Source organism: Mirounga leonina, unplaced genomic scaffold, assembly GCF_011800145.1.
Source record: "Mirounga leonina isolate KUSES-001 unplaced genomic scaffold, KU_Mleo_1.0 Mir_129, whole genome shotgun sequence".
Taxonomy (NCBI): Eukaryota; Metazoa; Chordata; class Mammalia; order Carnivora; family Phocidae; genus Mirounga; species Mirounga leonina.
In genome coordinates this window covers 50,374,813-50,390,635 of record NW_023270323.1, presented here as the reverse complement: position 1 = coordinate 50,390,635, position 15,823 = coordinate 50,374,813, and the positions used below count along the sequence as shown (strand labels likewise).

General features: G+C 45.8%; 1 protein-coding gene across 2 annotated transcripts in view; it reads left to right on the top strand.

Moving 5' to 3' along the window:
* The first annotated feature begins 5,307 nt into the window (after window positions 1–5,307).
* The window catches only part of PGM2 (phosphoglucomutase 2), a 33,466-nt gene continuing 22,950 nt past the window's right edge, over window positions 5,308–15,823 (top strand). The window contains exons 1-3 of one of the 2 annotated variants that reach the window (XM_035005155.1): window positions 5,308–5,451; window positions 10,496–10,663; window positions 15,393–15,499. In XM_035005155.1, the coding sequence (XP_034861046.1) occupies window positions 5,362–5,451; window positions 10,496–10,663; window positions 15,393–15,499 (365 nt within the window). In that variant the 5' untranslated portion in view covers window positions 5,308–5,361. Of the gene's footprint in view, window positions 5,452–10,495; window positions 10,664–11,263; window positions 11,488–15,392; window positions 15,500–15,823 lie in introns of those variants that run through there. The other variant, XM_035005156.1, reaches the window with a different exon arrangement.

The window sequence follows — 15,823 nt, the reverse complement described above, 5'->3', positions numbered from 1 at the left end:
GAAGTGCTAGCTTACTTTAGAGAAAAGGTTTGTATAGGTGTATCTTATATTATTATATGCCACCTTTCTTTTTTCTTCATGAATATAAAGGGACCCAGTGATTCATTTTTCAAGAAATATTTATTGGACATCTACTATGAACCAAGCACTGTTCTAGGTGCTGGAGACTCAGACAAAAAAGGATTTACATTATAGCAGGGTAGACAGACAATATTAAAATCCAATTTATAATATCATGGCAGGTACTGATAAACACTTTGAAGAAAAATCAAGTAGGGTAAGAGGGTGGTGGTGAAGTTCCCATTTAAGGAGAGGCGATGGTGTGTTGGTGACAGCTCACACCACTTTCATCAGAGCTGGCCACTACATTTTTAGGAATTTTGCTAGTCAGATATTAAACAGCCATTATTATAAGTTAAATTATATAACCTAACAAGTAAACATTATAATAAAAGCAAAGGTAATAAACATGCAAAACATGTCACCATTTATATTTATTTTTCTACTTGTTACTTTTTATTTACATCTATTATATCCGCATGTTGAAAATTTCACATAACGGTGTACTGCCATGTCTTCCCGACTCCATGTTGAATGAGGTCACGTTGATAGCTTGCAATCAGCCATGGTGGTTGTATTTACACCATAGAAATTGGCAAATAATGCAAACCAGGTTTTTGGTTTTGTTTTGTTTTTTATTTTATTCCAGAGAGCTCATTAATCATTTACCAGCACTTTCTAGAGAAGAGTCTTTCTGATGAGGAGATACTTGAGCAGAGGCCCGAAGTAGATGTGGGCATTGTCATCAGGATATCTGGGGGAGAACAATACAAACACAGGCCTCAGACCAGCCCCTGCTTGACATGGTCGAGGATCAGCCCAGAGAACAGAATGGCTGTTGATTGCAGTCAGTGAAACGCGGCAGGAAATCAGGGCAAGGGGCAGATTCAGTAGAACTTTGAAGCGCATGGTAAAAGTTATTTTTTTTTTATAAGTACCTTGTGAAGCCATGGAAGGATTGAAAACAGGAGAGGGTCATGATCTGATCTCTATCACAAAGCATCACTCTATCACACGGAGGAAAATAGATTGTTCCATCAAGTGATTTGTTCTAAATTTCAACTGAGTGGTATCTAAGAATTACCCCTTGCTTGTTGGAAATGTACCAGAAGCGCTGACATGTGCGATCATCCTGACAGTGAATCACAGGCAACACAGGGTTGCCTATCCACTTCTCTTCTCTTTCCTGGGCACCTGGGTGGTCTACACTTCCCAACATTCCTGCAATTACGTGGGTTCATGTGATGAGTTTTAGCTAATGAAATGTGAGTGGGAGTGACATGGGCCACGACCAGGCAGAAGCATTTAAAAGCCACTGGGTAACCTCTATACTTTCCTCTTGTCTTCCATGGCGACTGCAGAGGCCACATATTAAGATGGAAGAACCACAGATGAAAGCCTCCTGGTCCCCAAGTGACTGTGTGGAGTATACCAGTCACATACTTACCCTGGACATGTAACACGAGCAAGGGAAAAAAAAAAAACAACAACTTTGTTTCACTAAGTCCTGAGATTTCAGGATTAATTTCTTACTTCAGCTTGACCTAGCCTATCATGACTAATACAGAATTTCAAGCTAGCAGTATTTTCATAACAATAGCTAACATTTATTGAGTGCTTTTCCTAGGCTGGGCCCTATGCCAAGCATTTTACACATATTTCCTCATTTAAGACCCACATCACCCCAGTGAGGTGGACACTATTATTGCTTCATTTTAGAAATGACAAACAAGGCTAAGAGGGGCTAAGTGGCTTGTCCAGGGTCCCCCACAGAACAAAGGGTAGAAGCAAGATCCAATCCTGACTCTAGTACCTTCCCTTTTCCTAATCAAGAAAGAACACACAGCCTCCTGACTTCATTCATTCCTTCACCTGTTTATCGGCACTTACAGTGGTAGGCTCTTGGTAGGCAAAGATACATAAAACACCTCAAGGAGCTCACACAGTCAGGTGAGGGAGAGATTGTGGAAAGTCGATTATAAGGAAATGAATTTACAGGAAATACAGCAGACAGAGGAACTGGACAGAGACTCCAGTCAGCAAAAGCCAGATTGTAGGAAATCCAACAGGACAGATAACCTGGTTTCTTCAACAAATAAATTGCAAGGAAGTTGAGGCAGAACCTAGAGATTAAGAGAGATATAAAAGACTTATCAACCAATGGTAAGATATTCTGGCTCCTGGTTCAAGCAAACTGTGAACAAACAAATAAAAAATGAAGACTCTTACTAGATATTTGAAAATTTGAACACTAAGTGGACATTTAATGATATTAAGAAATTTTTAACTTTAAAAAGTTTGGATGAGATAATGGTTTTGAAGTTATTTTGAATGTGTCCTTACCTTTCAGAGATATACGCTAAAATATTTATAGATGAAAGGACATGATGTCTGGAAACTTCCTCAACGTATACAGGAGGCAGAAGTGGATAGACAGAACAAGACAGGCCAAGGATGATCATTGTTGGCCTGGGTGATAGTTCCATGGGGATCAATTTTAGTAAATATTCAGAACGTCCCAAAATAAAAAGTTTTAGAATAACTATTCCTGGGCTGGATACAAAGGAACTGGTAGAATCGCTGACAAGGTGTTTGGGGAAATTGGGAAACCATCCAAGGAAAATGGGACCTCCATGTGAGAAACAGTTCTTAAGCAGCAAAGGAGCATGCACAAACAAATGAAATTATTTTGAGCATCACCCAACATTATCAACATCAGAGATGGTTAATATTTGTTTTTCAACCACAGCTGGCTGCTATCACATGGAAACAGGTTACCAGAGTTCATGAAGCTTCCTTCTATGGGCATGCATAGAAATGGGCTGAGAGAACAGGAGACTGAATATCGGATTAGAAAGTCAGGAGACCAGGCAGGAGAAGCCTGGTTCTTTCACTGACCAGCTGTGTGTCTTGGAGAAGGACTCTTACATTTTGTGTCGCCGTTCCCTCATCTGCAAAACAAGGAGGTCCGAAGCTGTTCCCAAAGAACCCTTCCTGCTCCCATTATTCTACAAAGGCTTCCACAGACATGAGATGTGATTTGGGGTCATGTGTGGGAATCAGCAGCTTCAGATCACTATAGCATCATTATCAGAACCAGAGAGACGCCCAGGGCAGGCATCTTCGTTACAAGAGACCCTGGGAAAGTTCCCCGCAGAGAGAGACCCCCCCAATGCACCCTTGGACTGTTTTCTACTTCACATGGGAAGCAGATGGGAGTATTGCCATGAGAGTCTTGTTCATCGTCTTCAGCACAGTACCCCAGACCTTGGTGCCCTTTGCAGGTGAAGGGAGGAGAATTTACTTACAATTTGGCTACTTCCTTGTTAAAAATTCCTCTCAGCTTAAAAATCCAATTGCTTTCTTTCCTTGAATGTAGAATATTGAGAAACCTGCCCCCTTGGTGTCCCAAAAGAGGTTAAAATAACACTGACTGAATCATACGATGGACCCGTAATTCCATGCTGAGGAAAATAACGAGTAGTGTCAATGAATCCCCTGACCACCCCGCTCCCTGCACCTTCTGAACTGCAACAGAGACTCACCTGCAGTCATTATCGTGGAGGAAGTGATAGGACCTGGGGTCCAGAACCCTGCCACCTTCCCATCCCATCCACCCCTACCTGGCAGGAGCTGGAAGCCACACAGACTGGTCTGGGAGAGTGCTGGCATGTGAGAGGGAAACAAAGGGCAAGTGAGACCTGCCTGGTCTCTGACTTTATGGGTCCTGCAATTTCTGTCCTAGTATGATTGCAAAGAAAGTTGGTCTGGTTGACAGAACGAGACAGCCCCAAGTGGGGCTGATCTGCAGACAACCTGACAGAACAGTTCCCTCATCCCCAAAATTCCCTTGAATCCTTTGTAATCAATCCCTCACTCCCCAAATTCCCTTGAATCCTTTGTAATCAGAACAGCTCCCTCACCCCCCAAACTCCCTTGAATCCTTTGTAATCAATCCCTCTCCCCATCCCCAGGTCTTGGGACCCACTGATCTGTTTTCTTTCCCTATAATTTTACCTATTGTAGAATGTCATATGTATGGAATGGTCCAATATTTGGGGTGTAGGGGGGTGGGAGAGTTTGGCTTCTTTCACTCAATTTAATGTTTGTAAGATTTATCAATGATGTGTATAACAATCATTTTCATTGCTATATGAATATACCATAATTTATTTACCTCACTGTATGAACATACCACAGTATTAGCCATTGTATTGTTGATGGACATAAAGTTGTTTCCAATTTGGGGCTATTACAGACAGGGCTACTAGAAATATTCTTGCACACACCCTTTTATGCTCACTGCATGCATCTTCTTTATGGTTTAACGATCCCAAGGTCATGAAGACGTACTCCTACTTTAGTTTCTAGAATTTTCATTCTACCTTTCACACTTGATCTACAATTGACCTGGAATGCTTATTTGTATGATATGAGGTGGGGGCTCAAGTTTCTTTCCCCTTTTTGCTACTTGGATATCCAGTTGACCCACCACCATTAATCCAAAAAAAAGTCCTTTCACCCTGCTCTACAGTGTCTCCTCTGAAATAAGCTGTCCATACACCTATAATTGTTTCCAGGATCTCCATTCTATTCCACCGTGTATTTATCTTAATCCTCCCATTTTGTTCTTTTTCAAGATTTTTCTCAGTTATTCATGACCCTCAGGATTTCTACATAGAGTGCCTGGGTGGCTCAGTTGTTAAGCATCTGCCTTGGGCTCAGGTCATGATCCCAGAGTCCTGGGATCGAGCCCCACATCGGGCTCCCTGCTCGGCGGGAAGCCTGCTTCTCCCTCTCCCACTCCCCCTGCCTGTGTTCCCTCTCTCGCTGTGTCTCTCTCCGTCAAATAAACAAATAAAATTTAAAAAATAATTTCTACATAATTTTCAGGCTCCTGCCTGGGTTTACTCATCATGGGCCCCAGCACTGACAAGGTGCCTGGCACAATGAATAGCTGTTGTGTAGGTGGATGTGACCTGGGACCTTTCAGAGATGATGGCAAAGACTTTCTCAGCAACAACCTCCCCACCTCCACTACCCCGGCCCGCCTCCCGGCCCGGCTCCCCTGCCCCATCCCCTTCCCCTTTCCCCCACCCCCTCCACTGACCCAGGCCTCCCTCCCCCCAGAGGCGCTCGGGTGAACTGCAAGGAGGCGGAGCTCGTCGCTTTCCTCCGGGACGCGGCCTTCCGCGTGGCCGGTTCTCCCCGCCCCCGCCTCTCCAGGCCCCGCCCCCCCTCCCGGCCCGGCCGGAAGGGCAGTCCCCGGGCCTCCCCAGCTTGGCTGCAGGCAGCGCGGGGATGGCAGCGGCGGCGACCGCGGCTCCGGGAGCCCCAGGCATGGACACCCGGCTGGACCGGGAGACGGCGCGGTGGCTGCGATGGGACAGGGTGAGGGCGCCAGGGGGTGGGAGCGTCCGGGGGAGGCGTGGGATCCTCTGCACCCCGCAGGCGCCCCCCTGCCTTTCCTGCGGGGGGTGCGGGTGCCTGCGCTTCCTTCCCTCCCGCCGCTCGCAGCCGCCGGCCGCGCGGCCCGAGGAAAACCGGAGCTGCTGAACTGAATTTACGAATATGCAGATGACGAGCTGCTGGATGGGAAAACGCAAGCCGCCCCCGCGAGGCCACAGCCCGCGCCCTCAGCAGCCGGGCTCCCGCTGTGGGGAAGTGGGACCCACCCGGGCAGTTTGATGCTAGGCGCGGTCTCAGCGCATCCACACGGAGGAAGTCGAGTCGCAAGCTGTACTACGGATCCAAGAGTGGGGAGTGGGTGCAGAGAGCCGGGGCAAGGTCAGCCCTCCGTCCCAGGTCGCCGGGGAGCCGCAGAGAGAGCCGGGTAGCAAGCACCCGGAGTAAGGTGGTTGGGGCGCGGTCGCTAACTTTTCTCCGGGCTGAGCTTTAAGTGGTTATTTAAAAGGTGCCCCTGGGAAAGCAAAGCGAGAGCTTAGGGCGGGAATCCCTCTGGATGTGACCAGGGTTGTAAGATTGTAAAGTGGCTTGGGAGCAACTCAGAAAAACAAAGTTGTTTTTCTCATCAAACTCGGGAAGGCGGCGGAGGAGGAAGCAGGGGTGGCCAGGCCTCCTTGCATTTGGCCCTGCCTGTGGCAGATCCGAAGTTTGCCCGGGGAAAAGGTGTCCCGGGGCAAAACCAGGCATCTGGCCGTCTGGGGCTGCAAGTGGGGGAGTGGGAGAGCGAGCCGGAGCTGATCTCGACTTGGCCGGGCCCAAGGGTCGTGTCCAGTTGGGGCGTGCGCGCGTTCGTGTCACTCAGACCGCTGGCTCAGCGGTCCTTCCGCAGCCCGCCGTGCGTCCCCAGAGACCCAGAATCCTTCCGTCCATCCTATGCCTTTTGCTCCTGGGAACTTTGCAGAGCAGTATTCCCATCCACCTCTCCCAGGTGCTCGGTTGTGAACACGGGTACTCCTGATGGGGCCCGCCTGGCTTCAGGCATCTTCCTCCCGTCTCTGGCTTTGCTGGAAAGATAGAAGGGGACTCCTTCACAGACCGCTAGCTTTTCCCCTGTTCACTCTCTTAGGTGCTAGAGCAGAGAGAGAGAATCAGGGACCCAACTCCAGACAGTACCCCCTCTCTTGTCTGACTCTCCTACTTGCTCCTTGGGCATGCACTTTGTTTTCCCAGAATGTTCCTTGGCTCCTCTGCTGAACTTGTTGCTCAGGCTGTCATTCCTGTTTTGGGTCTGAACTTAAATGTGTTTATGTAGACAGGCCTTCCCTGACAACCAGTGGTAAATTATGTCTCCCTAATACTATCTCTAGATTGGTCAAAAAACAAAACAAAACAGAACAAAACCTTGTTTGTAGGTGCATTTGTTTAATGTCTGGCCCCAGGGCTGACTTGAAAGGCGGGACTCGTGTTGGTAGCACGGCCCCTGTTCCAGGAGGGCCCAGGACTTGGTTTAATCCTCGGCTGTACTGTCTTGAAATTCTTAAAACTTGTCAAACAGGGAGTCCCACGCTGTCATTTGCCCTGGGCCCCGACAAGTTAAACAGCGGTTCCTGTCCACTTGCTCATTAATTTTCATGGTCACTAGGGCCTGATATGGTGCATGGCTCATACTTGCAGGGTGAAGGAAGGGAGTTGCAAGCTCTGGCAGCAGGGGCCCAGGTCTTCCTCTTCACTTCTGGCCCCTGAATGAGAAGGGAGAGCACATCCCCCACAGGATGCTATTGGCAACTTCTTGGGTGGTGTTTCTTTTCCTGGAAAGACAGTCTTGTAATTCTGTAGAGAAGGAAAATGTTTCCATTTCTGGTAACTTAGTAACTTGAGGTGGGTAGAATCCTTTTTTTTTTTTTTTTTAGAGGAGGGGAGGGGCAGAGGGACAGGGAGAGAGAGAATCTTAAGCAGGCTCCACGCTCAGCGTGGAGCCCAGTGCGGGGCTCGACCTCACAACCCTGAGATCATGACCTGAGCTGAAATCAAGAGTGAGGCGCTTAACTGACTGAACCACACAGGGTAACTGACTGAACCACACAGGGGCCCCTAGAGCCCTTTTAAAGTCATAATTGATAATGTGTTTTTCAATGAGCCTTTCCCTTTGAAGAAATAGAAACCTAATTTCCACAAAATGTTGTATCTGCATATGGAGAGAGAGTACCTCCCTGGGTAGAGGTAAAGGGATATTATTTTTTTTATTTATTTTTTTAAAGATTTTATTTATTTATTTTAGAGAGAGCTAGCACAAGCAGGGGGAGAGACAGGGGGAGAGGGAGAGAGAGAATCCCAAGCAGACTCTGCACTGAACACAGAGCCTGTCGTGGGACCCAATCCCAGGACCCCGAGATCATGAACCGAGTGGAAATCAAGCGGACGCTCAACTGACTGAACCACCCAGGCACCCCTCCTTTTTATTGTTAATTTCTACCACTCCTCTTGTTCTTTCCTCTCTTTCTTCCTCGGTTTGAGACAGATGCCAAGTGGGGAGCATCCTGCCAACCAAAAGCATTGCAGCGGTCTTCTCTGATTTCCCCCAGGGCCGCAAGGCAGGTGCCCTCTGCATTCCCACTCCGCCTTATCCCCACCTTCATCCCTGGTGTCTCTGCTATCAGCTTTGGTTACTCTCCTGGCTGATTCTGATCTCTGCCACCCTCCTGACTTTGCAGTTCTAATCTCTGTCTCCTTTGGTTTCTCTCAGGCTATTTGGTCTTTAATGGCTATCAAAGGCCAGTTAGCATTTTCCACATCTACCCCGTGTACAGGAAACTCACCAGATATTGGGTGTGGCCTTGAAGTCCGTGTTTCCTCTTTCACTCAGCAAATATTTATTAAACCTCTTTTGTGTTCCAGATCTAAATCCTTCCTTGAGGGCATCTGCTCTATGATCAGTGGCTATTGCTTTTAACCCAAAAGGTGGGGTTTTACCTGACCCCAAGGTGGAACAATGTGGAAATGTGGGATTACTTCCTCTTCACGTTTTATTGCAATAGCATTTCAGAGTTTAATTACGTGGCATATCTTGGCTGCATGTTCAGCAGTTGGATGACGACTGTAAGAAAAAGTGCTTGCTCTCTGGTTCCTCTGAACTCTTAATTTAAAAGCCTGATGTGGCATTAATGTGATTGTCATTTTCCTCCATTCCTAACATTTTCTGCAACTCTTGTACAAAGAAAATCAGGCAATGTAAAATGAACTTAAATGATTCATAGGAGTGTCTATTTGAAACAGCTAATGGAATAGAGAAAGCACTAGATTAATGTTTAAGCAAGTCACTTAATCTCTGAGGCTTCTCCTCTGTAAATTGGGGTTTTTGTTATTTGTCTGCTTCTTGTGGTCATTGCAAGCTTCACATTTGACGAGGTATGTGAAAGAATTGTACAAATTAGAAGACACTACAATAGTAAGGTTTTGATTTAAACTGTATAATCTCGTAACTCTGTGGGAAAATTTGAAGATACTAGGGAAGAAAATGAACATTTGATTACAAGTAAGTGCCAGGCAGAGAAAGATGTTTTACGTTAATTTAATGCAAACCACCTCAGAACCGCCTTGTAAAGGAGGTTCTAGACTGTTCCCATTTTACGGATGAAGAAACTGAGAATTCAAGAAGCAAAATAGTTGGGGCGCCTGGGTGGCTCAGATGGTTAAGCGTCTGCCTTCGGCTCAGGTCATGATCCCAGGGTCCTGGGATCGAGCCCTGCATTGGGCTCCCTGTTCCGCGGGAAGCCTGCTTCTTCCTCCCCCACTCCCCCTGCTTGTGATCACTCTCTCGCTGTGTCTCTCTCTGTCAAATAAACAAATAAAATCTTTAAAAAAAAAAAAAAAAGAAGAAGCAAAATAATCTACCCAAGTGCATCTAGTCGGTAGGTGACGGTATGGCTGGCATTCCATTCTGGATGTTAGACCCCAGAACCTAGGTGTTCATTCCATTTCTCCAAAAGCACTTGCCTTGGTGGGAAAGAAAATAACACATTATAAAGGAGAAAACTACTTCCTTCTAGTCACAACACTCCTGACACCAAATGTACAGGTTTTCCACACCGAGTTATTTTCTATGGATACCGACTGGGCATCCCACAATTTCACTCAATTCTGACACTCACCACCCGGACCCAGCACAGATCCCGCCCTCAGCTTAGGGGCTCAGCCCCACAAAACTACCCCCACCTCAGATGCCAGTCAAAAGCCCCAGGTTATCACCTGTGCTTCTGACCAGCCAGTGATACCTCAGGGGTACCCGTGGCCCCTATCTCAGGCTTGTAATTTGCTAGAACGGCTCACCGAGCTCAGGGAAGCATTTTACTAATGATTACCAGTTTTCTTGGAAAGGGTACAGCTCAGGAACAGCCAAATGAAAGAGCTGCATAGGGCAAGGTGTCTGGGAAGGGGTGCCGAGCTTCCATGCTCTCCCAGCACCCCAAGTGTTCCCCAGCTCCGAAGGTCTCTGACACCAGTTGTTGAGGGTTTTGGGGGGAGGTTCTGTTACCCTGGGCGGGATCAAATCTTTGGCCACTGGTGAGGAACCCAGCCTCCAGCCCTCTAATCACTAGTTGGTTTCCCTGGCAACCAGGCCACTGCCTGGGCGTAAACTCAGGTTTGGCGAAAGGGGTTTATTATGAATAATAATAACAAAAGTTGTTCTTACCCCTACCACTCTGGAAATTCCAACGGCTTTAGTTACAAGCTCTATTCCAGGAGCCAGGGACAAAAACGAAATGTATATTTCATATTGTATCACAGTATCACAGATTATAATTAAAAAATTGAGTCACCTGAAACTAATGTAATGTGCAATTAAAAAAAAAAAACACCTTACCTCATATTTCAGATTTCAACGTCATCGGAAACTGAGAAGCCATATGTGTAGGGCTTTTCAAATATATACCCCCTATAGGTTAAGTTATTGTGAGTCTTTTTTTTATATTTCAGATGTTTTATTCTGTTATTCAGCTGGCTGTATGTTGTATACGTTTCTGTTCCGCAGAATCCTTTAACTTTGGAGTCAGCGAAACAACTAATGGCGGACGGTAATAAAGAAGAACTACAGAAATGTTTTGGGGCTCGAATGGAGTTTGGGACAGCCGGCCTTCGAGCTGCTATGGGAACGGGCATTTCTCATATGAATGACTTGACCATCATTCAGACTACACAGGTACCACGTTTTTATATTTCTTGGTTATTCTTAACATGTTCCCAGCGGTAAAGGATAAACTCAGGCATGTTAACAATTTTAAGCAAAAACCTGTTTGAATCGGGCCGTACCAAACTGGAAGTCATTACGAGCACCCCACTGGCAGGAGCTGGGAGAAAGACTTACAGAGAAGAAGCAGAAGCAGAGCGAGGAAATTAATAGATTGGCTATAGCTCATGCGGTTGCCTTTTTTGGGAAAGTCTCTCTGGCTGTTAGTAATTGGCCGCCCTTAGGTTTTAATTTCTTAACCTTCAGGCATTTACAGGCTTGGGTTTGGGTTTGCTTCTATAGGCAACCAAGACATTAAAGCCTCCTCAGTCTAATGGCCTCCTTGTCTAATTAATATAACCCCGGGCTCCTGTTGTATTTGAGGGACCTATATTGTTTTAATTATGGCCAGGTCTTATGGGTTTGCCAAGGCGCAGGGAGTCACACATTTACTCTGTACAGTAGGCTTATGCAATTGGTGAAAGGGTACTTGTTTCAAAATTCATACAGCCTGCTTTTCTTTCTTTCTGTTTTTCTTTCTTCCTCCCTCCCTTTTTTCCTTTCTTTCTACAGAAATTTATTGAATGCCTACCAAGTGCCAGGCTTTGAAGATACAACAATGACTAAAACAGACAGATTCCCTCATGGAACTTTCATTCCAGTGCAAATCCACCAGCTAAGCTGACGACTTTTATGGTCTTGTACTTCTGCAATGGTGGTAGCGATGCACTCATTGAGAAGTTTCTCTAACGGCCAGAATAACCAGAAGCTGATTCTATTTCATGTTAATTGATAGTGTAGGTGGAAATTATTGCTGAGTTCCTCTGCCTTCATTTGTAAATTTTACTGTCAGAGTCTACACCCAACTTTTAGGAATAGAGATGAAACCTTTCTGTCATGAGGTATCTGGAGTTTTGTTTATGAAGGAAATGAGGAATAGATTATTCTGTTTCTTTCTTTCTTTTTTTTTTTAAGATTTTATTTATTTATTTGACAAAGAGACACAGCGAGAGAGGGAACACAAGCAGGGGGAGTGAGAGAGGGAGAAGCAGGCTTCTCGCTGAGCAGGGAGCCCGATGCGGGGCTCGATCCCAGGACCCTGGGATCATGACCTGAGCTGAAGGCAGACGCTTAACGACTGAGCCACCCAGGTGCCCCGATTATTCTGTTTCTTCAACTACTTAGACTTGTTAAAAATGAAGGCGACTTTAATTCTGAGGGGAAAAAAAGTCTAGAAAATTTGACTAATGATGATTATGTGTACCTTACATGTAGCTCCCAGCAGAAAAGGCAGACTTGGGCATGTTCTAGTGAAACCCTAATAAGAAGTCTTACATAAGGGTATGGGGTTGCCATGGAAACCCTGGCTCCAGCTTCCTGTTCAGCAATAGGGCTCCCTGAGATCTTTTTGGAGGGAAGGCTCAGAGTGGAGTGAGCCTGGGAATCCTGTTCTGGTTTATGGATAGCATGGAATTGTGCCACTGGGTAAGGTCACCCTCTGCTCTAGGTTATATAACATATCACCCAAAACATAGTGGTTTTAAACAACCACGTTTGTTTCATTCACAAACCTATAGGTGGAGTTCAGCGGGGACAGCTCCCCTCTGCGGGACTTGGCACCACCTGAGCCAGCTCAGAAGCTGGAATCACTGAAAGCTCGTTCCCACTCATGTCTGCAGTTACTGCTGACTTTTGGCTGAGGTCTTAGCTGGGGCTGGAGGCCTCCGTGTGGCCTGGGCTTCGTACAGCGTGGCTCGGGGAGCGGCCGGTGAGAGCATCCAGAGAGACTGCACAGGCGGCAGCTATGTTGATTTTGATGACCTAGCCTTGAAAGTCACACAAATTCACCTACTTCCATCATATTCTGTTTGTCAGTAGCGACTCAAGGAGGTTGTCCGTGTTCAAGGAGAGAGCACATAGACACTCACCTCTCAGTGGAGGAATGTCGGTCCCATTAGAGGGGCACAGGAAATGGGATATATGCGCATGGCTGACACTGGAAAGTCTAGTTGGTTCCATCCCCTATTAGGCTTAATTGTTAGGGGATTCTGAGGGATTCTAGATGAACCCAGAGCCTTTTCTCCTGTACTCATCTACATCTAATTTGTAAGTATGATGAAATCTATCCACAGAAAGGTCTTAGGCCCTGTCTCATACATCTTCTGCCTTAGGGGAATTGGCCTCTTCTGGGAGTAGACCTTGTGATAGGTAAGAATCCTACAGAACTAAAATGAGTAGATCCTTTAAAGGTCAGCTGATTCAACCAGCCACTCCTTGAGATAATTTCCTCTCTAGCCCCCACCACTTTCAAGTGATTATCCAGCCTACACTGGACCACTTACAGTAGGAGACAAGGATGTTCAGAGTTATGACAGTTTTATGAGATCGGCAGGTACATTTTTAAAGTCTTAGGAGTGGCTGATAATCAGCAAAAGAGGTTCCCAGAACAAACCACCCAGGCTTCCATCCCCAGCCTGGGGTTCTGTCACCTGGCAGAATGCCCTGGCTTTCTCTATGGTCTAGGCACTCTTGCTGCTGGTCTCCAGTGTGGACTCCTACCCTAATGGTGCCCCAAAATTCATCTGGGTGGATTTAAGAAGCAGATGTATGTGAGCCATAAACATCCCAGTGGGAAACAGGGTAGAGAGTAGAGGGAAAGTTTTGTACTGTTTGCCTCATTGATAGAGGTTGTAATTTCCTCTAAGGTTACTTCACCAGGCCACCTCACATCGGTGATGGAGTACTCACTGTCTTCTGGAATAGCCAATCTGTCTTTGGGTTGTTCTCATTAAAGAATGGTTTCGGGGCGCCTGGGTGGCTCAGTCGGTTAAGTGGCTGACTCTTGATTTCTACTCAGGTCACGATCTCAGGGTTGTGGGATCGAGCCTCACATCGGGCTCTGCGCTGGGTGTGGAACCTGCTTAAGATTCTCTCTCTCCCTCTGCCCCTACCTCCTGCTCTAAACAAAAGACAAAAAACATGGTTTTGTGATTTTGAGCTCAAATGTGTCTTCAGTTTTTACATATTGGTCATAGTTTGAGCTTTCGAAGCCATACAAAGTTCATTTTATGTCTCCTGTAATAACATTTCAATTCCATAAACCTCTCTCAGCGCACACTGAGTCTTTTCTCTAGAGTAAACATCCCCTCTTCTCTTAGCCATTTTCTCAGGCCCTTAGTCTCAGCTGGCCCCAGTTTTTTAGAGCAGTTTGGTGGTGTGAGGATTCTGGGCTAAGAATGAGTGCTTTTTGTGCCTTCGAACACTGGGGCCACAGCCCGGGAATTGACTGGGGCTGGGCAGAGGGTGCTGTCGCTGGTGTAAGCCTTCCAGGCACCTGGGTACCTTCTGGAAAACCCACAAAACCAATGCACACGTGTCCTTCTTTGTATCACTCGCCCTCAGAATTTTTTTTTTTTAAGATTTTATTTATTTATTTGACAGAGAGAGATACAACGAGAGAGGGAACACAAGCAGGGGGAATGGGAGAGGGAGAAGCAGGCTTCCCGCGGAGCAGGGAGCCCGATGCGGGGCTTGATCCCAGGACCCTGGGATCACGACCTGGGCCGAAGGCAGACGCTTCACAACTGAGCCACCCAGGAGCCCCCCAATGTAATATTTTTGTCTAAGAAAAATGAAAAGCACTCTCAGTTGGCACCGCTTTGACAACAAAGCTGTAAAGGATCTCCCCTACCAAAAATAAAGAGTTATTATTTATTTTTTAAAAGTCTTCCTTTAAGGGCGGGGACAAAAAAAAAAAAAAAGACTTTCTTCAGTCCAGGTGAAATAAGTAATATTAGTCAGCCCGCATTCTCTTTGCTCAAAATAAAAACCTATTTTGTCCAGTGATATAAACCCGTTGAATTCAAAGTTTATTGTTTTTCTAATCTTCCATATTTCCGATTGATGTGAGGTTATTTACTGCGTCCACTGAGATTCAGGAATTGTGCATTCCATCAGCAGGTGGCAATAGCCCAAATTCTGCACAATTTTTATATGTATAATTGGCTGAGCCATGTAATTGGACCGATAAGGCCTCCATAAAAGCTCGCCTGCTAGAAAACAAGACCACAAGTAGAACAGGTTTAGATCAGATAATTGTCAAAAACTTGTAAAACAGACTAAGTTTCTTTGACTCACTGAGCAGCAGAAATGTTTGAAGCATCTCCTTTTCCTCAGACATTTCAGAACTTGTGTGAAGGGGGGACCATAGACCTTGAAGGAAAGGGATAAAAATAATGCTCGTAACAGCAAACAAATAGTGCTTAGTGGGTGTTGGATTGTCAGCACTCAGCAGGTTTTAATTAATTTAATCCTAAAAACAGCCCTTTGAGGTAGGTACTGTTGTTTTGCTGTTTTACAGAACAGGAACCTGAGCCACCAAGTGACTAAGGGATTTGTCATTTGCTCTCGTAGGTGGCAGAGTAGAGTATGAGCCCACAGATTCTGTGTGCTTTTAACCCTTGCCCTGTACCACCTCTAACCGGACCCAGACAGAAATCCAGGCTCATGTGTCTGGGCAAGCCCCTCTGAGCCTTAGCTTTCCCATCTATACAATGGGATTCCTTAGCAAAGTTGATCTGGGGGGTTACCAATAATAGACACGAAGTGTCTAGCACAGTGCCTCATACATAGAGCTAGACATAAATAAAACTGTTTTTTCTTATTGTTCAGTTTGTTTAATTATCCATGGGATATTTTTTAGGGATTGTGCAGATACCTGGAAAAGCAATTCAGTGACCTGAAGCAAAGAGGTGTTGTGATCAGCTTTGATGCTCGAGCTCATCCACCAAGTGGAGGCAACAGCAAAAGGTATTGAAAGATACGTAAGAAACCATTTTTTGTAGTGTATTTTGTGGTTTTATTTTTAATCACTTCGCATACATTTGTCAGCCACATTGCTTATCTATAGAAATGATGAGTACATTCCATTTGCAACGTTTCCGAATTCTGGTTTTACGTTTGGGTTTAAAAGAATGAAAGTATTCATACAAAAGAGAATTTAAGATCTGTCTAAAAGACAGACATTTTTTAAAGGGGCAACGTTATTTCTCCCTCTCGCTTTCTTCCATTTGTCATTTTTTTTCTTCCCCCACTATTCATAAGCCGCCTGAGCTCCTTCCCATTTCTTGAGCA